At 47.5% G+C, this 22219-nt stretch overlaps 1 protein-coding gene and 1 long non-coding RNA gene across 4 annotated transcripts; one reads left to right on the top strand and one right to left on the bottom strand.

The window, feature by feature from the left end:
* The first annotated feature begins 10 nt into the window (after positions 1-10).
* Positions 11-4863, top strand: LOC148183052 (uncharacterized). Of its 2 annotated transcripts, XR_015773834.1 has the most exons (5): positions 11-659; positions 1002-1079; positions 2051-2124; positions 3443-3534; positions 4754-4863. It is a non-coding gene; the product is annotated as an uncharacterized LOC148183052 (long non-coding RNA). The 2 variants fall into 2 exon arrangements; XR_015773833.1 differs by lacking the exon at positions 4754-4863 and having other exon boundaries at positions 3443-3579.
* POF1B (POF1B actin binding protein) lies at positions 2697-21120 on the bottom strand. 2 transcript variants are annotated; one of them, XM_088062478.1, is made up of 15 exons: positions 20773-21120; positions 15608-15646; positions 15117-15218; positions 12462-12635; positions 11375-11544; positions 10401-10428; positions 9516-9590; positions 7266-7358; positions 6529-6642; positions 6222-6374; positions 5996-6106; positions 5253-5381; positions 4898-4971; positions 4698-4812; positions 2697-3674 (listed from the first exon to the last, which is right to left on the bottom strand). In XM_088062478.1, exons 1-15 carry the CDS (start codon positions 21118-21120, stop codon positions 3669-3671), a joined length of 1731 nt encoding a protein of 576 aa, XP_087918604.1. In that variant the 3' UTR covers positions 2697-3668. The 2 variants fall into 2 exon arrangements, with proteins under 2 accessions (XP_087918604.1, XP_014110713.2); XM_014255238.2 differs by having other exon boundaries at positions 11375-11505.
* Positions 21121-22219: the final 1099 nt, after the last annotated feature.

Below are 22219 nucleotides of genomic sequence, written 5' to 3'. Positions count from 1 at the left end.
GCTATTTATCAGACTGTTGAGGAGAGAACATTGGGTTTGATTTAACCCTTTAGACTTACAGGTAATGTATTTGTGTTTGTTTTGCTTATTTCTAAAATAATTATCAAATGTGATACTGACATTCCTTTGAATTTTTTTTTTACCTTTAAGAGAACAAAAAACTTCTCGCATATTTTAGGAAAACCCAGGTAGGTTTTTGTCTTTTTACCTGTGCAATAGATAGAGCTTGCAGAATGAAATTCTAAAAATGCTGCTATCCTAAATTCCCTCTCTTTTTAGAATACTTGAATTACAACATCAGTGGCAGATTAAAAAGCTGAAGAAGAACATGTGCTATTAAATGAACCCTTCATTGAGGATTTTCAACGGGCTTTGAGCCACTGAACTTGTAGATTTTGCACAAAGAGCAGAAATTAAGCAGACAGGAATGAATTCATCTGGGTTTTGTTGCTGCTTTTCCTTCCATGCCCAGCAATCAGAAAGGAAAAAATCTTAGTGATTTAAAGCTGTGGATTTCTGACAATGTCAGTGGCTTTGTTCCTGAGTGTTATGTTGAATACACGGACCAAAGGAGTTTCTTCTTTGCCTGAAGATGAGTCCTGACTGCCCATGGCTGTGCTGGCTCTACTTTCCACTCTACAGCTGGACCAAAGCATCAGGTAAGTAACTGTTCTGTATCAAAGCAGGAAGTCGATTGCTGTTCTTGACATAAGATTTTACTAGGAAGTGTTGTTTTAAATCTTCTGAAATGCAAGGATAAAATCCCACCTGAATCCTCAGCAGTTTGAGGGACATTTCCCAAATCCTTCTCAGTGCCTTTTCCCAGTACATATTTGAGAGCTGTGACAGGTCAGGGGTGTTTGAGCAAGCAGAACCTCACAAAGGCGTGCAGGGCTTACTCTGAAATGTCAGATCTGTTTGGTGCAGCTTTTTATTGGGCTGACAGGTGCAGTTAGAAGTGATTCACATCCTGATCATCAGCTGTGTTTTCCTCTCCTCAGGTTTCAACTGCCCACAATTAAAGGTAATAAACTGGAGAGTAAACACGGAAGAGCTGCAGCAGAACTCTGGAGGTGAAGGTGAGGTACTGGGTGTGGCTGCCAGAGAGTTCCCAGCCAGGGCTCTCCTTGGCTTTAATTTTACAGCTGAGGCAGAGAAACTTCAAAACTGCAGAAAGGTCAGTCAAACCGAAGAAGACAGTTTCCTCCTTTTCAGTGCAAAACAAGACTGCATTCTGGCAGATAAAGACAGGGCAGAATGTCTATTGTTGTAATCATATAAAGTAAATAGTGTCTGACTTTTTTCTAATTTGTTCCTGGAAATAATGTAGAAGACTTGAGCTAAAGTAAAACGTTTCTAACCAGGATTTACAGAGCTGAGTAAATGAGAAAATGAGTTTCTGTAAACTCCAGCAGAAACCACATTTGGTAAATCAGTTCCAGTTCCACAGCAATGAGAGGACAGCTGAGGCCACAGTAACAGGTACTTCCTAGTAAAAAACTACTACATTACAGACAGTCTGAAAACAAAACCAGCCTATAACTAAGTGGTCATATGCTTTACCTACTAGTCTAATTCAGCTTTTTGACAAGCATTCATTGCTTTGTTTTCTGTTAGTACAAAGTGTAGCTGCAGCTTCAGCTCTGCAGCATTTACAGGGTCTGGTGCTCTTCAGACTCTTTGAGGTGCTGTCCTTGCTACCCCCAGGACAGAGAGCTGGCTGGCCTGAGCAGCAACCTGGGCTTCTTCTAAGCAGGTTGCAGTTTCCCTGGCTGCCCGAGGATGGTGTTTCCACTGGGATGGATCAGCTGGATTTGAAAAGAGCATTTTCCTGATGGTGGCCTTTGCCATGCAATTGTCTCACCACACTCAGCAGCTCCTGGTCTGAGCCCTCTCCATCCTTAAGGGAGTTCCCTGTGTGCCCTGTGCTGTGCCAGAGAATGGAGGAAACACAACTTGGTGTCACTGAGGGGCTGGTTGGGAAATCCATGGCTGAGATGAGCCATCGGGAACTGTCACAATTAATAACTCCCATTTCTGCTCTTTGTAGCTTTGTCTGAGCTGTGGGAAACACCTGGGCCTGGTGGGAGCACAAGGAGCACCTGCACCCAGACACCTGCACAGGTAACTCTGATGGCATTAAACAAACATGGTGCTCTTCCTCTGTTAGTCCTTTTTTTGGTTATTACCAAAAGTGAAAAGTCATTTGATGCCAGTGTAACTAAAATTATTTATTTCACTGACACTGTCCCATGACAGGAGCACATTAGTTCTGAGTGTAGATTTACCTTTTATTCACTGTTCTGCAGAAAGAGGGGTTACTTTAGAATAATTATTGAATGCAGAGGGCCAAGGCACTCCTTGTTCAGATGAGGGTATTTAACCAACAAAAGCCTATTCCTGTAAAGCCAGGCTGAAGGGGGGACCAGGCTGGTGAAACTGCAGGCCCATCTCAGCCTGGACACACTCACAGGGCAGCAGCAGGAGCAGGTTTTACTCATGGCTCTTTGCCTAGTCCTGAAGAGCACAAGGCCAGCTGGACATCCAGCAGTACCTGGGGAAATTCTGGCAGCAGCAGCCAGAAAAGGGAGCCAGCCCTAATCCTTCACTTGTAAAGATTCATGGAAAGGAACATGACACCACCTTACCCCCACTCCAGCTGTACACAAGGTATTTCCAGGACAGACAGACAATGATCCAGAGAGTTAGACTTGGGTTTATTTCATGGTTACAGGTACCCTCCAGCATTCTTTCCCCATTAAAGATTACCTAGGGTCTATATTATCTGGGAACAGAAATAGATGGCTGCAGCAGGAAAGCAAAGCAAGAACCCCACCATAAAAGAGCACCTTTGGATTGCAGCATTGCAAACTTTCCCTGTGAGTCTCTGTGCTGTGTTGCTCAGACAACTACTGAATCATGAACACCAAATCAGTTTGAAAGAATTTCTGTGGTCCTGCAAGGAGCAGAAATTGTTAATGGCAGGTTGGTCTGATAAGGAAATTTAGTCCATGAGTTATTTTCACATAAAGTTCTTCTATATAAAAAAATACCAAGTTCTTGAAAATTTGAAGCACAGCAAATAAATACAGCTGGTTTGGGGTGAAAATACATCACCTTTGAGGTCAGAAACATTCTCTAAAATGAGCCTTGGCCCAGCCCTTCACTGAACTGGGTCCTGCTGGCATTTACCAGGTCAGAAGCTGGGTTTGGTGTCAGTTTTGTCCTTTGTGTCCGAGCTTCCCAGACAGAGGCAGGTGTAAGGTAAGGAGCAGTTCCCAGTGAGGTATTTCTGATGTTCCCTTGCAGCCTGTGACTCAAAGCAGCTGTGGGAGGGGTGGGACTGACATCGGGGTCATTCCCACTCTCAGCATTCGGAGACAGAACATGGCTACAAAGACCAAGAGGAGAAGGTCTCAGATGTCTTCCTTTTGTCTCCTAGATTGCCTCAGGACTGGCTGAAGAACAGGAGCTAGTCAAGAACAGCTGAAGTCCACAGAAGGATAGCTAGCATCCCACTCTTCCGAGGGAAAAGTGAGTCCTTAATGTTTTCCCAGCCTTCCTCACTATCAGACTGAACCTTTTTTTGGATGCAGAAGAGCAGAAAGTAAAGCAGTTTTAGTGGTTGTGAACTCCTTGGAGCAGCTATGAGGGCTCAGAGGTTTCTCTCATTCCTAAAAGAAACAAGCAGCTTGTTAGAAGAAATGCACAAACCTGTTCCTGTGAAACAAAACTACCTCCCATAAAACATCTCATTTAATTACCCACTTGTTTTCTCTTGTAGAGTGTCCAAGGGGACCAGTGAGCTTTCCTCTATACCAAACACTTTAATTTTTCATTTCTCTATTCATGTTTCATTCCTTGACATTTCACTAGGTAGCAATACACCTAGGTGAGGTTTAGGGATCAGCAATAAAACTCTGCTCTTTGCCAGTTACCTGAGCCTTTTGCTTTCTTAATCCTGCTGCAGGCAAGGTGCCCTTGAGGAACATGCCAGATGCGTTACCTGCATCTGTCACAGAACTGTCCCCTGGCTGTGCCCCCCCATGCTTGTGCCCAGGTGCTGCTGTGACTTTGTGCCTGCAGCCACCACCACCCCTGCTTGGCCACATTTCTCCAGCCTTTACCTTGTAGCCAGACTCAGCACCACGAGCCCTGCCTGGAACAGAAATAGCTTCTGCAGCCCTGTCCTTTATTTTTACTCTGAATCACTCCTTAAAGTGTCACCACTCTTCTGCATTCCTGGGTTCGTCACTGCCCTGGCTCAAGGTGAGTTTCAGGGATGTGGTGCTTTGTATGTTTAAATAATAGCTTGAAGTCATTAATGCTCCTAATGCACTGGAGCACAGCCCTCCCAAATCCCTCCTCACCTGAGAGCACAGCAGGACACAGTCCCTGCCTACCTGCCCAGTACAGCAACACCCTGGGGTTGGTGTTAGAGCAATGCTGCTGCTTTTGTTCTGGGTAATTACGTGCCAGAGAAAACAACAAAAGGTTTTATTTGTACCACACCCACCAACTACTGCCTGCTCGTAAGAGCCAGGACAGTTCCCTGGCTGCAGTCAGTCACTTTGCTTTTTGCAATTAAATTACCACGAGGGCATCTCTGAGCTCTCAGTTTGGGTAGTACTTGCTTTGAGGTTAAATTGAACACTCGGGGAGTGCAGAGGGAACAGTTCACATCCAGGTACACTTACGTGTTTCCAGATCTCTCCTGTCCTCTCAATTACAATCGTTTGTGATTTATTGACAGGTGATGTGACCTTGTAGTCATCAGACAGGAGCCCCAGAATAGGATACTGATTCCTGTACCTGCAGAGAGTTGAACAGGTTGCTTAACAGAGCCTAAACAAAGGAAAGCCCAAAGGATGTGTTTCTAAGGTGAAAAACACGTTACTTTTTAGTGATGATGGCTGTCACCCCAGGGGACTGACTGCTGGATAACTTCTCATGCTTCAGCCTGAAGAGCTCCTGAGAAAACCAAAAGCAAACACTGGTGTGAAATAATGTTTTCTGAAGTATCAGTTCAAAAGAGTCACAACAAAATATTTGCAGAATTTTCTCTCAAAACAGTCTGAAAGTCTGCCCTTCCAGAAGGCTGGCAGAGGAACAGCATTCAGTTAAAACAAATCCTAACCCCCATTCCTGAGTCAGGAGAGGACAAGGGAGCTCCTGGTAAGGTTCCACCTACACAGTACATGGAGGCTGAAACACAAAAACCCTTAGAAGAGAAATAATTTGTATTATTTTACCTCTTGCTGTTGTTTAATAAAAGCCTCTTTGTCCTCCAGCAGCGATGTCAGTTCGTGCAGTCTCATTTGCAAGTCACTGTTGCTCCCCTCTCTCCTGGTTATGTCCTGCTGGAACTGGCACAGCTGGGACTGCAGAACAAGGCAGGAGCTCTCAGGTGTGGGGAGCTCTGGGCAGGGCCCCTCAGCACCGACCCAGGGCTCTGGGGGTGGCATTTCATTAACACCATCAACAGTGAGAACCAGGGATTTTCAGGTCAGGAAGTTGAGCCACACCAAATTCAGAAAGTGCTAATTGGATTGAATTCTACCCAGTATTAATTTAATGATTTTACAGTTCTCAAGCTAAACCAACACTGAACCAGTTGAATTGGCTTCCAGGGTTAGACACTTTTACCACTGGTTTCCATGAGAGGCATCTCCTACATACAGCTGTGACTGGGATTTACTTTTGTTTCCTATTGAGCATCTGTTGACTAATTCCTTACGTTATCAAGGCACACAACGTATCCTTTTAGACAGCCTGCTAATCAGATTGATCCCTATTTTCTTCATGTAAAGAATGGTTGGGGTTTTTTTACATCAGTTTTATGTTCTACTATAGAAGTTAAACCACCACCAGTGTCTGTGAGTAAAGTGACTGCACAATCAGAAGACACACAAAAAGTGCCTGTGGTGGATGTGTGCTGCTGTAACTGCAGGAGCAGCTGTCCCTGCACACAGCCAGTGGCAGCAGAGCCCCTTACCCTGAGGCTGCGGATCTCCCTGTCCTTGTCCTCCCTCAGGTTGTTGATCATCTCCACGTAGCGGCTGGAGAGCTCGTCCGTCGTGGTCTGCAGGGTTGGGCTGGAGCAGCTCTGCAGCAAAGAACCCGTTTGTAGTTTACAATGAGAGTGTCAATCATTTGTTTTCCTACACTGATCCCGCTGAGTCTGGGACTCAGCTACTGCAGCCAGCCAGGTGAGCTCTCACCTGCAGCTTGAGGCTCTGGATCTCCTGCTCCAGGGCCCTCTTGCTGTACTCCAGCTCCTTCAGCTGGCAGTCCTTGTCGCCCTCGCTGAGCCGCAGGGACAGGAGCTGTTCCTCCAGGGAGCGGCATCTGGCAGTGCTGTCCCTGAGCCCTTGCTGGAAAGCACAGGGGGAATGAGCACATGGAATTTCTCAGGGGAGGAACAGCATCACACATGCAGCAGGCAGCAGTTCTCAGAGTACCCAAAAGTCAGCAAACTGCCCCCATTTTGGCTGCCTGGAATGACACTGAAAATGTTTCTCAATTCACCTGCTGCTGACGATTGTTCTCCCTCAGAGAAGCCAGCATTGTTTCATATTCTTTGACTTGAGAATCCTTAAAAGCCAAATCCTTCTTCAGCAAGACATTGTCAGTTTCCAGCTTCTGCAGGACAAAAGTCAAAAATTGTCAGTCAAAAGCTGCAATTTTTCAGCAAACTCTTCCCATAAAGTACAACACAGTCACTAATAAAGGGATTTTTAGAACTGAGAGAATGCTCAACTTTCATGAAAGTTTGGGGTTTAGGTACACAGCACACACTCTAGGGCCTGTGGCTTTGTGGTGGGGGGTGAACACTGGAATCCTGGACACTGCTTCCAGTCTGTTCAAATAGAAACCAACAAAAACAAACAACCAAATAAAAACCACCCCAAAACTAAGCCCATTGCACAGATTCCTTGTTCTGTTCTCAAGTTCCAACTCCTCCCTCAACTTTGCATGCTCCAGGACAATGCTATGACATTCCCAGCGGTGCTGAGCACTTGGTCTGGTGTGGGAAACATTGCTGCTTCCCCAACAGGAATGGTCTGCTGCCTGCAGACCCACAGGGCTGGGATGGCTGAAGGCCAGAGAACCTCTGGAGCTGCCAAAGCCACCGTGTCCATCCAGCCCCCCTGAGGCACTGACAGAGCAGCCACTGCCACCAGCACAGCTCCAGCCTGGAATGGCAGCCCTGAGTCCAGCTGCAGCAGCTGGATGAGCTGTGGGCAGTGAAGAACAGGACTCACCCCCAGGTCATCCTGTAAATGGCAGAGCTCCTCACGCAGATTCTTGAACGTGGAAAGCACAAGTCTCAGGGATTTGTCTGATGTCGCTCTCATCTGGGAGGGGAGAAATGAAAAGGATAATTGGGATTAATTAGGCAGCTTTGTTTACAATATTCCTGACAAGAGGTAGAACAGAAACTGCTTTACAGCTGACAGTAACTTCTAAAACCATTGCACGTCCTTTGAAGTGCCCACAGTTTCTACAGGAAACATTTTCATTGCACTTTGTTCTGCAAATGCCAGTGTTCAATTTCTGCCTTGTAACGCAGGACAACGTTGTTAAAAGTGAAAGGTACAACAGGGTAAGGAACTGCCTTTGTACACCAATAAAGGGAAAAATAAATGTGTTAATATTGCACAATTATTATTTGAGCTTTCAATGTTTTGTGCTTACACTGATTTTTGAAAATTACTGCCCTGCTTGAAAAGGCACAGAGGAATGAGCCATGTTTGAGATCTGGCAAAGCTTTGGGCTCATGAGTGAAGGAATTTAATTAACATTTTAAAAAATTTAAATTGAAAAAGCTCATACAGCCAACTCCTCCCTTTAAAAGGAAAAAGATCCCAAAGATGAAAGGAGTCACCTGGATGAAAGAGAAAACAAGAAGTGACCACAGCCCAACACTCTTCTCCTTTGGAATGCTAATTTTAATGCCTCTAATAGCTGTGTATTGATTCAGGTGAAAACATAAATTTTTGTATTTAATGATACATTTATAATATCTAAAAGAAGAAAAACAGGCTTTGAAAGGACACACAAAATAACTCCTCAAGTTATGACTCTCTTGGAAGGACTGAATATTCTGTGCAAAAACTGTAGTATTTTCTTTTCTGGACAAAAGTGAAACCCACCTGTGTGTTCCCTTAACACGGAAGAATGACCTCTCATGTTCTCTAGCCATATGGGGATTGGCCCTTGCCCAATTGTTTATCCCCACTGGTGCCATGGTGTGACTGAGACTTCATTCCTACTGTAACTCACCTTTTTGTTTGTTTTGTAATTAAAGCACGAATTTCGCTTTTGCCTTATGGTTTTGTTGGTTTTATTGTGTAATACACTGTAGAGTAGTTTGAAAGAAGGAATTGAGTTAAATGGTGACATTTAGACTATAAAAATGTAAGTAAAACCCCACTCAGCAACTGCTTAGAGCTAGAGGCTGCTAAATCCCAGAGGTGAGTGCTTCTCCACTGGAATTCCCTGTGTCCTTTGAGAAGCCTCTGGACATTCCCAGCTCAGGATCCTGGGCTGTGCCAACTCTGTCCTGCTGGCCAAGGGCTCTGAGAGCACTCTGGGTGGATCCTGACAACACCTGGTTCCCCAAAAGCCATTTTGGCTGCATTTTATAATCACAGCTGTGAGGATATAAAACCAGCTGGACACAGAAACAGGAAATGGCCTGTTCCAGCTTTTCCACCTGGAGCTGAAGCAGCCTCCCAGAACAGCGTGCCAGCGTGAGGCCATGGAATATTTGGGGGTTGATGTCCATCTTCCTTGTAAAAGAAGCACAGAGTAATTAATAATAAGATGGAAGGGATGGGGGAGGTTGGAGCAGGGCAGCTGGAAACTCAGACCAGGCTGCTCCTTCTCAACTTCATTTCAATGGATGTTTTTTTAACCAGGAAGTGATTCCAAGGTGCAGAGCCCAGATCAGGACCCTCCTGCTGAGGCTGCCCTGGATGCTGCTCTGACACACCTGCCTGGCACAGGCAGCTCTGAGTGCTGAGCTGTGCTTTTGGCATCGGGCAACAAAAGGAACCATTCCTGATGTGGTTCAGGTGTGAAGGGTTTTGGCTTCCTGGGCTGGTTCTTCAGCTCCCTCCCTGCTCCATGCCCAGCCACGGGGTTGAGCTGGGAGCAGGTGGGATTCAGGCTCTGCTTCTGGGTTTTTAGCTCCTCCTATTTGTATTTGGCTTTTAAAGTAAAGCCTTAATACACAACACAGAAAGATGAAATGTCTCTGTTCTCCTGCCAGTGGTCAAAAGCCACAACAGTTTCCAGTGAAACTGCAGGAAAGCCCCAGTAAAGCTCCATTTAAAATACACAAGCGGACTGTGGGTCCCTGTGACACTTTACAGCACCATTCCACCCCCTTCACTCTAGAAACACCAGCATGAGGGAATACAAGGTGAAGGCTGTTATGTACCAAGTCCCTCCTGTGTGTGAGCAGCTCCTACTGCTCCCAGTTCCTACAGGCTGCCAAGCTCCCATACCTGCAGGAGATAACGAATCTGCTGCTTTGTTGCCTCAGACAGTCCTTTGGGAATTAATTCTTCAATATCTTCAGTCTAAGCAAAGAAGGGAGGAAAGGGGAGACATCTTAAGAATTTTGCCTGGTAGATAGTAATGTGGTTTCTTCATTAATTACACAGCTCTGCTATGAAAAACATCCTTAGTACCAGGCAAATAAGAACAAAAATAGATCAAAGTCTATCCAGAAAACTTCCAAAGTCTTTTATATGTGGGGCATGTACAAAATGAGATAAAGTGATACATGAAGCATATATTCAAATCCTTAAATTTTAACATTTGAAAGCAGTATTCAAACCAATCCTCTCTCAGGGATTAACAGCTGATGCTACAATTCCCAGCAGTTTATGGTAGGGCAAAACCTGGTGTTTCTGAATGGGCTGCCAATAAACCCCAGATGACCACCGGGAGATGCTGCCAGGATTCAGTGGCATTTGCTTCCTGCAGGTGAAGCCAGGACAGGTATTTCTGCCCCATTCACACTGAATGCCTTCAAAGCTGCAGCACCTGCTGCTCAGCAGCAGCTTCACTGGCCAGGGAGTGAAAGAACCTTTGCAAAAAATACATTGTAAAAATACAGGTACCTGTGCAAGTCATTTTCCAGTGAAACCCTTACTGGAACAGCAGGAGAGACTTCCAAAATTTGACTCTCATACTGGAATAATGCAAATTCTTGAAGTTTCCTTTCAGTATTATCATATTTGCAAATACCTGCCTGGCAGTAGTTTTCAGGCTCTGAATGTTTTTACCAAGCAGGAAGCAAAGACCAGCCTCCTTCATTCCAACTGCTTTGGCTTAATTCACTTGAACCCTCCCCCACCGGTGCCAGGGGACAGCCTGAGCCTTACCTGGCACGTGAATTCAATGTCGTGGTTCCTGTAAAACACAAAACCCAAGGATCTGTTAACTCAAAGCTGCTTGAGAACTTTCAGGATTCAGGCCTATATTCACCACTAAAAGATTATCTGGACAATACAGAGCAAGGAAGGGTCTTTATGAGCTGCAGAGTCATTACCTTCCCTCTGTGGAGGAATTCCTGGGGAGACTGGAATCCTACAGCAGCAGGGCTAACACAGGCTGCCTATCCCCAATTATGGGCAGTTAACCCAATTACTCCCTTAATTGCCTGGGTAATGGTTTGCCCACAACTCTGCTGCAATGCCCTGCCCCAAGTGTTGACTTGGCACTGTTAGGGTTTCTGTGATGGTTAAATTCCCTTTTCCCCCTGCTACAGGACCACTTTCCTTATTCAGTGACCTTGGAAAGCACCAGACAAGATGGGGAGTGAGGGGGAAGAATGAGGGTGATTGGGAGGGAAGGGGGGAAGGTTGTGCAGGGTACTGCCTGCTATGACTCTCATTTCTTCCCACAGATGGTCTGCAGGGCTCTGCAGAAAATATGCTTAATGTTCATTTGGATGTAGACACTGAGCTTTATGCCTGGTGGTGGCTGTCCTTTAATCCATGACCCAACAGCACAACAAGACAGAGGGAATTTGGGTATTTGGGTTGTTTCTCCAGAACACAGCAATAGATTTGTGTCATGAAATATATGTCAGAATGTGCTGTAAGTTCTTGTTTGCTCAATGTACAAACACCTGTGGGAGACACAATTCTTAAGTATCAAATTCAATAAATTTCCTTGGCTTAAAGCATTTCTATGTCCTCAATTACTTGCAAATCAGATGAACATGTAAAACATCCAGTCAATTCTAGCTGTCAGGAAGAAACAGAGTACAACCAATTCACAAACAACACTGTCCCTGTCAGCTGTGTGGTGCTGGATGTCTGAGACACAGGAATGACAGATCCAATGGCAATACCTTGTCCCAATCTTCTCCACGTGCTGCAGCAAGCAGCTGTACAGGTCAGTGCTCTTGCGGTGCAGCTCTGCCAGCAGCTCCCCAAAGAAGCGACAGTCCAGCTGCTCGGGGCTGTCCTGGGGGCAGCTCACCTGGCAGGAGACAGGCAGGACATCAGGACAGGATCCCTGCTTTGGGATGAAAGATGAACACAAAAATGCTACAGGTAGGATGGATTTGGGTCTGGCTGCTCTTAGCAATTTGCAATTTATTTAAAGTTTTATTAACTTTTCTTGGTAGTGAGTCTTCCATGTCTGCTGATTTTCAATAAACTGTACAGAGAGGAATTCCTTCCTTTAGAACAACAAGAAACAGGCAAAGTCCTGCTTCCACAGCAGTGTCCTCAGCTCTATGGGAACATCAGCCCAAGTGAGTTTCCTGAGCTGGTTGATGGGAGTGTCAGGCTCTGGGAGGTTCTGCACAGGTCTGACACCGAGGTCCCCAGGGTGTTTGTCACCCAAGCACCAACTGGGTGCACAGGAGGGACCTGCTGCACTCCCTCCCCAGCTGCACTAACAGGCTACAGGTACACCAGGAAGCTCCTTTTGTGCTTCCACTGAATCTGTGTCAACAGCTTTTGCATCAGATTGAAATATATTTGAAGCCCTGGCTGATCAGCGTAGGAGGAAAGGAAGCCTGAGCTGATGCCTGCCAGGGTTACAAAGCAATGTGTGTTTCCTCCCCAAGCAGAGGCTGTGCATCCCTCAGTCTTTGTGCACAGGCTGAATTGATGGGTAAAGAAAACAAAACCAAACAAGCCAGTGAGACTGAGCACAGTTAAACATCATGGGCTGATCTCATTCAGTGCACACCTGAGCACAGGTCTGTGGCAAGGAGAAATACAATTCCTCAAACAGCCTTTCCCTCCCAACAGCACTCGAGGAAGCCTTGGACAGCCCCAGACAGACACACAGACCCTGCTTAGTGACGAGGCTGCGGTGCTGAGAGCCCAACACAAACCTCTGAGGAGCCATAAAACCTCCCATTCCCAGAGTTCTGTCTCTGCCCATGAACAAACCGCTCCGAGAACACAGCGAGGAGCCCTCACCAGCTCAGGGGGCACCGTGTTCCTCCTGACAGGCTGGACCCGGCACTCGTCGCTCCCCGGGCCTGGGCACAGCTCACAGGGAGAGCCCGTCTGTGTCTGCTGGCACTGCTGGGTGACGGCGGGCGGAGGGCACGGAGGGCACTGCTCCGGGGGGCACAGCTGGAACTGCCGCTCCTGCCACACAGAGAGACCTGTTAGTGCTGGACACTGCAGGGAATATCCTGGCACAGAGAGACCTGAGAGTGCTGGACACTGCAGGGAATATCCTGGCACAGAGGGATCTGTTAGTGCTGGACACTGCAGGGAATGGGGAATATCCTGGCACAGAGGGATCTGTTAGTGCTGGACACTGCAGGGAATATCCTGGCACAGAGGGATCTGTTAGTGCTGGACACTGCAGGGAATATCCTGGCACAGAGAGACCTGAGAGTGCTGGACACTGCAGGGAATGGGGAATATCCTGGCACAGAGGGATCTGTTAGTGCTGGACACTGCAGGGAATATCCTGGCACAGAGAGACCTGAGAGTGCTGGACACTGCAGGGAATATCCTGGCACAGAGAGACCTGAGAGTGCTGGACACTGCAGGGAATATCCTGGCACAGAGAGACCTGAGAGTGCTGGACACTGCAGGGAATATCCTGGCACAGAGAGACCTGAGAGTGCTGGACACTGCAGGGAATATCCTGGCACAGAGAGACCTGAGAGTGCTGGACACTGCAGGGAATGGGGAATATCCTGGCACAGAGGGATCTGTTAGTGCTGGACACTGCAGGGAATATCCTGGCACAGAGGGATCTGTTAGTGCTGGACACTGCAGGGAATGGGGAATATGCTGGCACAGAGGGATCTGTTAGTGCTGGACACTGCAGGGAATGGGGAATATCCTGGCACAGAGAGACCTGAGAGTGCTGGACACTGCAGGGAATGGGGAATATCCTGGCACAGAGGGATCTGAGAGTGCTGGACACTGCAGGGAATGGGGAATATCCTGGCACAGAGGGATCTGTTAGTGCTGGACACTGCAGGGAATATCCCGGCACAGAGGGATCTGTTAGTGCTGGACACTGCAGGGAATATCCCGGCACAGAGGGATCTGTTAGTGCTGGACACTGCAGGGAATGGGGAATATCCTGGCACAGAGAGACCTGAGAGTGCTGGACACTGCAGGGAATGGGGAATATCCTGGCACAGAGGGATCTGTTAGTGCTGGACACTGCAGGGAATATCCTGGCACAGAGGGATCTGTTAGTGCTGGACACTGCAGGGAATATCCTGGCACAGAGAGACCTGAGAGTGCTGGACACTACAGGGAATATCCTGGCACAGAGAGACCTGAGAGTGCTGGACACTACAGGGAATGGGGAATATCCCGGCACAGAGGGATCTGTTAGTGCTGGACACTGTAGGGAATGGGGAATATCCTGGCACAGAGGGATCTGTTAGTGCTGGACACTGCAGGGAATGGGGAATATCCTGGCACAGAGGGATCTGTTAGTGCTGGACACTGCAGGGAATATCCTGGCACAGAGGGATCTGTTAGTGCTGGACACTGCAGGGAATGGGGAATATCCTGGCACACAGAGAGATCTGTTAGTGCTGGACATTGCAGGAAGCGGGACATCAACCTCAACAGCAAATGAAATGTGTCTGTGACTGGCAGTGCTGGTGGCGGTTTCAGATGTTTTAATAATCCAAATAAAATTGCATTTATACCTAACTGAATATGAGTTTGCCTCATTTTCATACTCCAGGGTTGTATTTCACCAATTTTCCTTCCAATTTTAGTAGGTGCCAGTGAGAAGCACAGGTGAAAAACCTTTCCCAAGGTGGATGTCCCATTACACATAAAAATTTCCTTCAAAACTATGCTGCTGGTTTGACCTAAATCTATAAACAGTCCAGGTAACAAAAACCAGAAGTAAGACTATGGTTTCCAGGACTAAACTCCACAATTTTTTATACTTTTCTTTGCACATCACCTGAAGAAAGAAAAAAGTTGTTATTTATAATTACTTTTTTTTTTCTTTTTTACTTCAGAGACTGGATATCACAGAATTCAGCTGTCTAAACTTCAGAGAAGCATGAAAACTTCCATTTTAAAAAACAAAGCAAAAAAACCTCAAGTAAATCACTGAGATATGCTAAATTTCAAATTTCTTTTCCTGTTTCAGAGCAATAAAGTGGAGTGATATTTTTGCTATTGACAAAACACCAATTGTGAGATGGAATTTCATACAGGTTTGCCAAATACATTTTTTCAAGAGTTACTGAAAGAAAATAATTGTGTTTTTAATTTTTTTTCCTAAAAACATATCTTGATTGTTCTTTGGTGAAGCTACTGCAAGAAACCAATTTACAGCCTCTATTCAGATATAGACTGACAGTATTAGAGATACAACACCAGTTTCCATTGTTAAATAATAATAAATTCTTGAGGAAAATATGGCAAACATTCCACCTTCTGCTCTCCTTAAATATTGCTTCATTTACTTTCAGAATGTGTCCTAGATCACAACAAGGCAGTTCTCAGGTTGGCAGCTACTCCTAACAAAAATAAGAAAAAAACTCAGAACCAAACCAACCCAGAAACATCCATTTCCCGCTAGCAACTCAATTTTCTTCTTGCAATAGATAATATAAACACTCAACTTACTTGGAGGGGATTTAATAGTTCATATTTCCTTATTGTTTTTTCATAGATGACATTATTTCCAGGAGAGAAACTGGCCCCTCTAAGAAAAGGGGATAATGGCTCCTGTAAAACACGTAAATAAAAACATCCATAAATCTTGTCAAACAGCAAACTCAGGATTAGTGTAATTTTGACTGAAAACAGATAATTTAAAGGTAAGCAAGATGTCCTTTAGGATGTGAACATGTGAGTGTGTGTCCTTTTGGAAACGAAGTGGCTGTGCTTGCATAGGGACTATGTGAAATAAATACTGTAGAAACAGCAATTAATCAGTGTCAATAAAGATTTAGCTGCTGAGAAGTGGAGCCTGAGTGGCTGTTCTGCAGTGTTTTCAATCCTTCATAATTCCATCTCTCACCCTCAGGTGTGAGCTGTGTGCTCTCAAAGTGTTTAGCATCCCCCATGGAGGAGCTGGGGAAGGAGCTGAGGGAAGTCCAGCACAGTTTCCCTACCTGATCCGGGTTCTCGATGATGATCCTGCGAATGGTGCCCTGCAAGGAAGGAAAAAAGGTTCAGAGATTACTGCATTTCAACCTCTAACACCTTTTCTGGCAGAGGAATCTGATTATGGGCATTGCCTGTAAATACTTTGGGATCCACTTGCCACAATCACCTGGGGATGTTTTAAACCCAGGGCCTTCACACCCCAAAGGAATTGGTCCATGTGCAGCACAGCAAGACCCAATCCATCACTGCATTTTAACAGCTGGGTTTTTCTCAATCCCCTCTTTGCAGATCTGAGGGAATTAGTCCATGTTTTCTCTAAGTGCAGCAGAACAGGTGACAAAACAAAGCTGGATGAGGCTTCCTGGATCCCACATCCCTGTTCCAATCCATCTCTTATTTTTGTTTTTTCACGTTACACATCAAACTCAAGCTGGTGTGGATGGAGACACATCATACTCTCGTTTCAGCAAGGCATGGAAATTTGGATTTTGGTTAAACTCAGAAGTGAAGAGGAGGTGCCCAAAAACCCACTGGGTCACATCCAGTGCACACAGCTCCACAACTGCCACCTATGGGAATGATGCCCACATGGAGCATCTGCACATTCCTGAATGAAAAATGAGATGAGCCGCTTTAAATTACAAAAATCTGTCCCTGGCAGCAGCTTTGGTTTCAAATAGATCTCTTCAGGTTTTGCCCCAGCACTCTCTAGAAGGAATTGCAGGCAGTGTCCTCCACCAGTTCTAACAAATCACACATTGCTTCAACACTTCACATCCACATCTCTACCCAAACAAGCAGAGCTCCCACTGAGCCCAATCTAAGGGCTGGACAATTTGTCAGTTTGAAGCACACTGTTTATTCCCCCTCACAGCACAAACCTCCCATTTTCATAATGAATCATTTCTTCCCCAAAGCCAGGGGGAAGTTTATGTTGCTGCAGCTCGGTCTCAGACACATTCTCAGCCAGGTGGGAGCAGCTCTGAAGTAGGTCAGGTTTCCTGTCAACTGTTGCATAACCTTAGGAAGCCTGGAGCAGTTTTCCAAATCTCCCAAGAGTGAATCATAACAACACCAGGAAAAAGAAACAAAAGTAGAAAATAAACTGTTTTTGTAGCAGTCAGAGTAATTAAAAATTCCAAAATTAAAACTCTTGTGGGAACTTGAGGAGCTGCTCAAGTGCTGCTGCCACCCAATGTGCCAGCAGGACTCTGGGGACACCACACAGAGAGGTGGAACACACAGCCCAGTCCTGCACCACTGACACCTGTAGAACTGGAACTAAAAAGTGAAATACTCAGCAAAGGAATGGCCACTGGTGTCAGAGCAGGCACAGCCCGAGCCGCATCCGTGCTGGAGCACACGGAGCTGTGACACCGGAGAGCCGTGGGACAGCAGGGACTGCTTCATTCCAGCACAGGGACAACACATGGCCATTGTGTGACATTAAACAACAGCCTTGCAACTCACTGAAAGCTTGGAAAAACATGCCAGGACTAACTCAAAGTCTAGAGAGGATAACATATCCAGGGTGTCTCAGAGGAATAAAGCCACAATGGAGGAGTCTGGAGCATTTTAAGTTGAAACAAACCTTTATAATATTCACAAGAACAGTCTCATTGTATATGCAATATTATACAGAACCTACAAATGCTTTGCCTGGATAAAATTATGCTTCTTTTTCAGATACCCAAACTCTTTCATTTTCAAAGAACTGCTTTACAAACATGGATTTGCCTGCCCTTTCTCCTGTTCCAGCCAAGCAGGCTGGACTGGCACAGGCTGGGAGGGGACCAAGAGGCAGGAACACTGTGTCTGTGCCAGCCTGGATTGCCCACACACAGCTCGGGGCTCTGCACAAGGAGGTGCCACCTCCAAAGCCCCTGGAGCTGTCCCCCAGCAGTGGGGACACTGCCATGGAAAGGATCTCGGGCTGCTTCCATTTTCCAGCTTTTCCAAGGGGCACAGCTCAGGTTACTCTCTCCAAGCAGTGGGAAGTGTTTGGAGATGCAGCATTTTCTGTCTGGGAGAAGGAAGGGGAAGGTGGGATTCCAAAGGGCTGTTGTGTGTTTCAGTGGCATGACTGGGTTTGGAATTTGTGACAGCCTGATCAGTCAGTCTGGGTCTGTTTTACAGAATCACAGAATGGTTTGGGTTGGAAGGAACTTCAAAGTTCTTCCTGTTCCAACCCCCTGCAATGGGGCTTATAAGAAGAATTTTAAAAGGTAGCACTAAAACTTACATGAATATTTTTGCTATTCTTTAAGATTTTTAATTAAGGAATAAGAATTTGATAGATTTATCCTTACCATGTGCCAATTTTATGTAGAAGCAATCAGTCCAGTCCTTTTTTTTTTTATTTCAACCTCTTACCCTTGGCTTCAGCCAAGCCAGAGATGAAAGTGAGAATTTAATCTATGTCAAAGGCCTTTATCCACAACACATTGTCTTGCTAATTACAAGCAATCCAGTCATCTGCTCATAATTTATGAGTTCCAGTTGGCAGGTGAAATGGGGAAATGGCAGGCTGTGTTTGAGGCTGTTACAACACAGACCAACCCTAAAGCTGGTTAATATTACACCATTTCATGGGAGCCCTTTGCATGTCACAGAACTGAGCCCAGCCACACAAACACCCAAAATTTCTCACGTGGACACAGAACCTCTACAAAGCCTGTCAGGGTTTTGCCCTCTGCAAACATTTGATATGTGCCACTTCAGAAATTATCTTTCCATGACCATGGAGAAAGGATTCATACACATAAGCCACACTGGAAGGGAATTTATTCCAACCACTTCTCATTTAGATCAAGCAGAGCAAAACTGGCTGTGAATTACTCCAAGGACAAAAGTTACACCAAGTAAAAAAATCCTGAATCCTGAACCACAAAAAGGACCAGCACATGTGCTCTATGCACACACCAATTTCAAATTCTCCCTCTCTCCAGCTTACTAAAAGCAAACATAAACACAAGAGCACACCCCAGCCACATGACTGAAGACTAGCACTGTATCAACAGGGATGTTGTTGTTAATCCACACAAGCTCTGCAGAAGCAAATTAAATATAGCTCAAAGACAGCCCTTTGCTTTACCAGCAGTACAGAGCTGAAACTGCAGCTCTGGGCTGCCACTAACCCCAAATTCTCCTGTTACAACAAACACAGGTGTGAGTTTGGTATCGGTCCATTATTCACTTTACGTGGCCCTACACAATCAGCTCAAAGGGCAACTGATCCACTCTTGGGGAACGTCCTACACCCCTCCCAGGGCTTCTCCCTGGCAACTCCCAGCTGACTTCCCTGTTTGTTACTGTTTTCTGCTTTAATAACTTCCTAATAATCTGTATTAGGCGCCTTCCTTCTCCACCACTGAAACTGCAAGCCACACAGAGCCTGACTGAGCTACACCCTCTTGTCTTTAAAGTCTCATCCAGCAAAACACTTCAGCAAGAAATTAGTTTTCATCAGCGGGACGTAATGGATTCAGTGACTGCAACAGATGTTGAAAATTAAACATCCTCCATAGAGCAGCGACAGCATTTGAGTCTGTAATCCTTGTTCACGTATTTATCTAGGCAGAGGAAGCCTGGGAGTACAGTGTTTATGCTGATGAATATTTAAATAATTAACTGCAATTCAGACGATCATCCAGCATAGCTGAGCAGATCACTTATCTGGGAGGTGAGACCTGTGTTTACAGTCCTGCCCTACATCTTGCAAAAGAGGATTAACAGCTTGGATACAGGGGGGATGGCTCTGCCATGACCAACTCCTGCAGAGCCATTGTGATCACAGACTCGTTTAGGCTGGAAAAACTCACCAAGATCGAGTCCAGCCATTGGCACTGCCAAGGCCACCACTCGACCATGTCCTCAAGTGCCACATCCACACAGTTTTGAACACTTCCAGGGATGGTGAGTCCACCAATTCCCTGTGTTCCAATGTTTAACCATCCATTCAATGAAGAAATTCTTCCTAATATCCAACCTAAACCTCCGCTAGCACAACTTGAGGCTGTTTCCTCTTGTCCTTGTATTGGCGCAGCTGCTCACTCACTTCCCAGGATTTACATAAACCATCCTGAGGAGGAAGGCAGCCCTCAAACTATGCAAATATTGCTTTGAAAGGAATTCAGATCTTGTATTGGTCTTAATCCAGATTCTTTTTGACAGGTAAATATAACACAGGAAAGAAAATTCAGAAAGTTCATCTTGAAACAAATGCACGTTGCCACTTGAGTATAGCAGAGCAATCCTATCAATGTTAACGATATTCTGCTGTATGAGGAAAAAATGGTTTGAGAATAAATTCCCATCTCTCCTGTTTTTGCAGTCAAATCTGTTCTTAAGCTACTGGTTTCTAGTTTTAACATACCAGTTGCACGTGTTAAAATGACAATAAATTCCACCAATACTTTCAAGCCATGCCTTGGATACACACACAACAAACCTGCTGAACTGCATTGTGAGGGCTTTGCAAGCCCAGCTCCAACACCTCAGTCGCGGACCTCACTAAGCACCAGCGATTCAAAGAGAACTAATAAGCGCACATGTTTCGTGTTCTATTTACATGAGCAGCCCCGAGTCAGCAGAGCCGCGGGTGACATCCCGGCGTGGGAAGGGAGCAGGGACCGCTGCTGGGCTGGGGCAGAACTGCCAAAAACGGTGATCTGCGTTCAAAGGGTGGGAAAGGCTGTGCGGACACGGTGACACCGCTGCCAGTGACCGCATCCCTGCCGGGGCCAGCCCGCTGAGCCTGGGGACGGCGGGGAGCGCCCACAGCCGCTTCTCCCCGGGGAAAACGAGCGGGGAGAGCGGAGGGGCAGCGGCCAGACCCGTCCCACCCCCGGGGGAGCCCGGCCCGATCCTCCGACCCTGCACACCGCCGGGCAAGCCCGCAGCTCCCGGGGCTTCGATGGCCCCTCATCCCGGGCAGGAGCGGAGCCGGGAGGGGAGCAGCTCCCGAGGGGCCGGGCTGGGGCAGTCCCGGTCCGGGAGCAGCCCCGAGGGGCCGGGCTGGGGCAGTCCCGGTCCGGGAGCAGCCCCGAGGGGCCGGGCTGGGGCAGTCCCGGTCCGGGAGCAGCCCCGAGGGGCCGGGCTGGGGCAGTCCCGGTCCGGGAGCAGCCCCGAGGGGCCGGGCTGGGCCGGGGCCGGTCCGTGTCCGCCGTACCTGTGGCGGGTCGCAGCCGTGCCCACAGTCGAGCGGCGAGGCGGCCCGGGAGGAGCAGGAGGTGCTGACCCGGCGGCAGCCCGGCCCGTAGGTTCGCACCCGGTCGTAGGCCACGGCGCCGTCCTGCTGCTGGTGCGGAGCGGGGTCCAGGCAGGGCAGCGGCCGCGGCGGCTCCGGGCACGGCGGGGGCTCGGGGCAGGGCGGCGGCTCGGGGCAGGCCCGGCGGACGGGCAGGGTGCTGTAGTGCTGCTGCCGCCGGTAGTAGTGGTGCTGCTGGTGCTGCTGCTGCTGCTGCGAGAGGTGCGGGGGCAGCGCGGGCGGCTGCAGCTGCTGCTGCACCCCGAACATCGCGGCGGGACTGAGGCAGCGGCGGCGGGGCCGCTCCGGCTTTACCTGCGCGGGCCGCGCCTTGGGCGGGCCACAGCTGCGGGCGGGGCCCGGCCCGGCCCGGCACCGGCACCGGGCTCCGCTCCCACCGCGCTCCCCGCACGGCCAGACATCGCCGAGCAATGGCTCACGCCGTTCTGTAAAGCCCCTTGCTATTGTTCTCTTTCCAACGCGTGTAGCGGGAGTGTAAACCCGTAGTTATCTGCTGCTCAAATGAACTTAAATGTTCTTTTCACGGGAGGTTAGGGAACTTGGCCACGGAGCCTTTCCCACCTGCAGGAGCCGCGGTCGCCCTTGCCGGCTCGAGGGAGGCTCTGCCTGGAGCAGCAGCTGCCAGGGACCGGAGCAGGTTCTGTACCCGCATCCCTGCTGCCTGCAGGGACCGACCGATCCGAGCGTCCCAGGGTGGTCTGGGTTCAAAGGGACCTTAAAGCCCATCCCGTTCCACGGGCAGGGACACTTTCCACTCTCCCAGGTTGCTCCAAGCCCCGTCCAACCTGGCCTTGGACACTTCCAGGGATGGAAAAGCCGTAGCGGCTCTGGGCAACCTGTGCCAGGGCCTCACCAGCCTCAAAGGGAAGAATTTTTCCCAGTATCCCATATATTCCCATCCCCTGTCAGTGGGAAGCCGTTTCCCCTTGTCCTGTCATTCCCAGCCCTCATCATTATGTGTGGAATACCACACGACTCTTGCCTAGAAAGGATGGAGTTACTTATTCAAAACCTCTCTCTGCAGAGAAGAATGCAAACTCGGTTTCTCAATCCAGCGTATTTTGAGTTGGATTCCTCTGGCAGCATCAGGCAAGCCCTAACTGAGAACATAACTTTGTTCTGCAAGGTCATGTAGCAATAACATAATTGTAGAATCTTGTGTAATGAATATTCTTCTTAGTGATAAACCTGAAATTCTTTATTTTGTCAATTTGTTTCCCCTACACCCATACTGTGCTGTAAGGCCGCATAGTGCAGTCAGTCACACAGAGTAAAAACTAATTTCTGTAGTACCACATTAGGGCAAAATACCTCTGAGGCGATGGAGCCATACCTTCTGCACTGTTCT

Source organism: Pseudopodoces humilis, chromosome 15 (assembly GCF_049639895.1).
Source record: "Pseudopodoces humilis isolate 2021_Gansu_Grassland_sample_001 chromosome 15, ASM4963989v1, whole genome shotgun sequence".
Lineage (NCBI taxonomy): Eukaryota > Metazoa > Chordata > Aves > Passeriformes > Paridae > Pseudopodoces > Pseudopodoces humilis.
Note: the sequence above shows the minus strand (reverse complement) of the source record. Positions and strands in the feature narration are given on the sequence as shown.

Bases quoted from the DNA above. Each gene is read 5' to 3' on its own strand.
- POF1B (XM_088062478.1), bottom strand. From the start codon at position 21,120: ATGTTCGGGGTGCAGCAGCAGCTGCAGCCGCCCGCGCTGCCCCCGCAC. The intron at 6,643-7,265 runs GTGAGTCCTGTT...TTTGTCCTGCAG, and splicing joins ATTTACAGGATGACCTGGGG to AAGCTGGAAACTGACAATGT. The intron at 5,382-5,995 runs GTAAGGGGCTCT...CTTGTTCTGCAG, and splicing joins GGGAGATCCGCAGCCTCAGG to TCCCAGCTGTGCCAGTTCCA.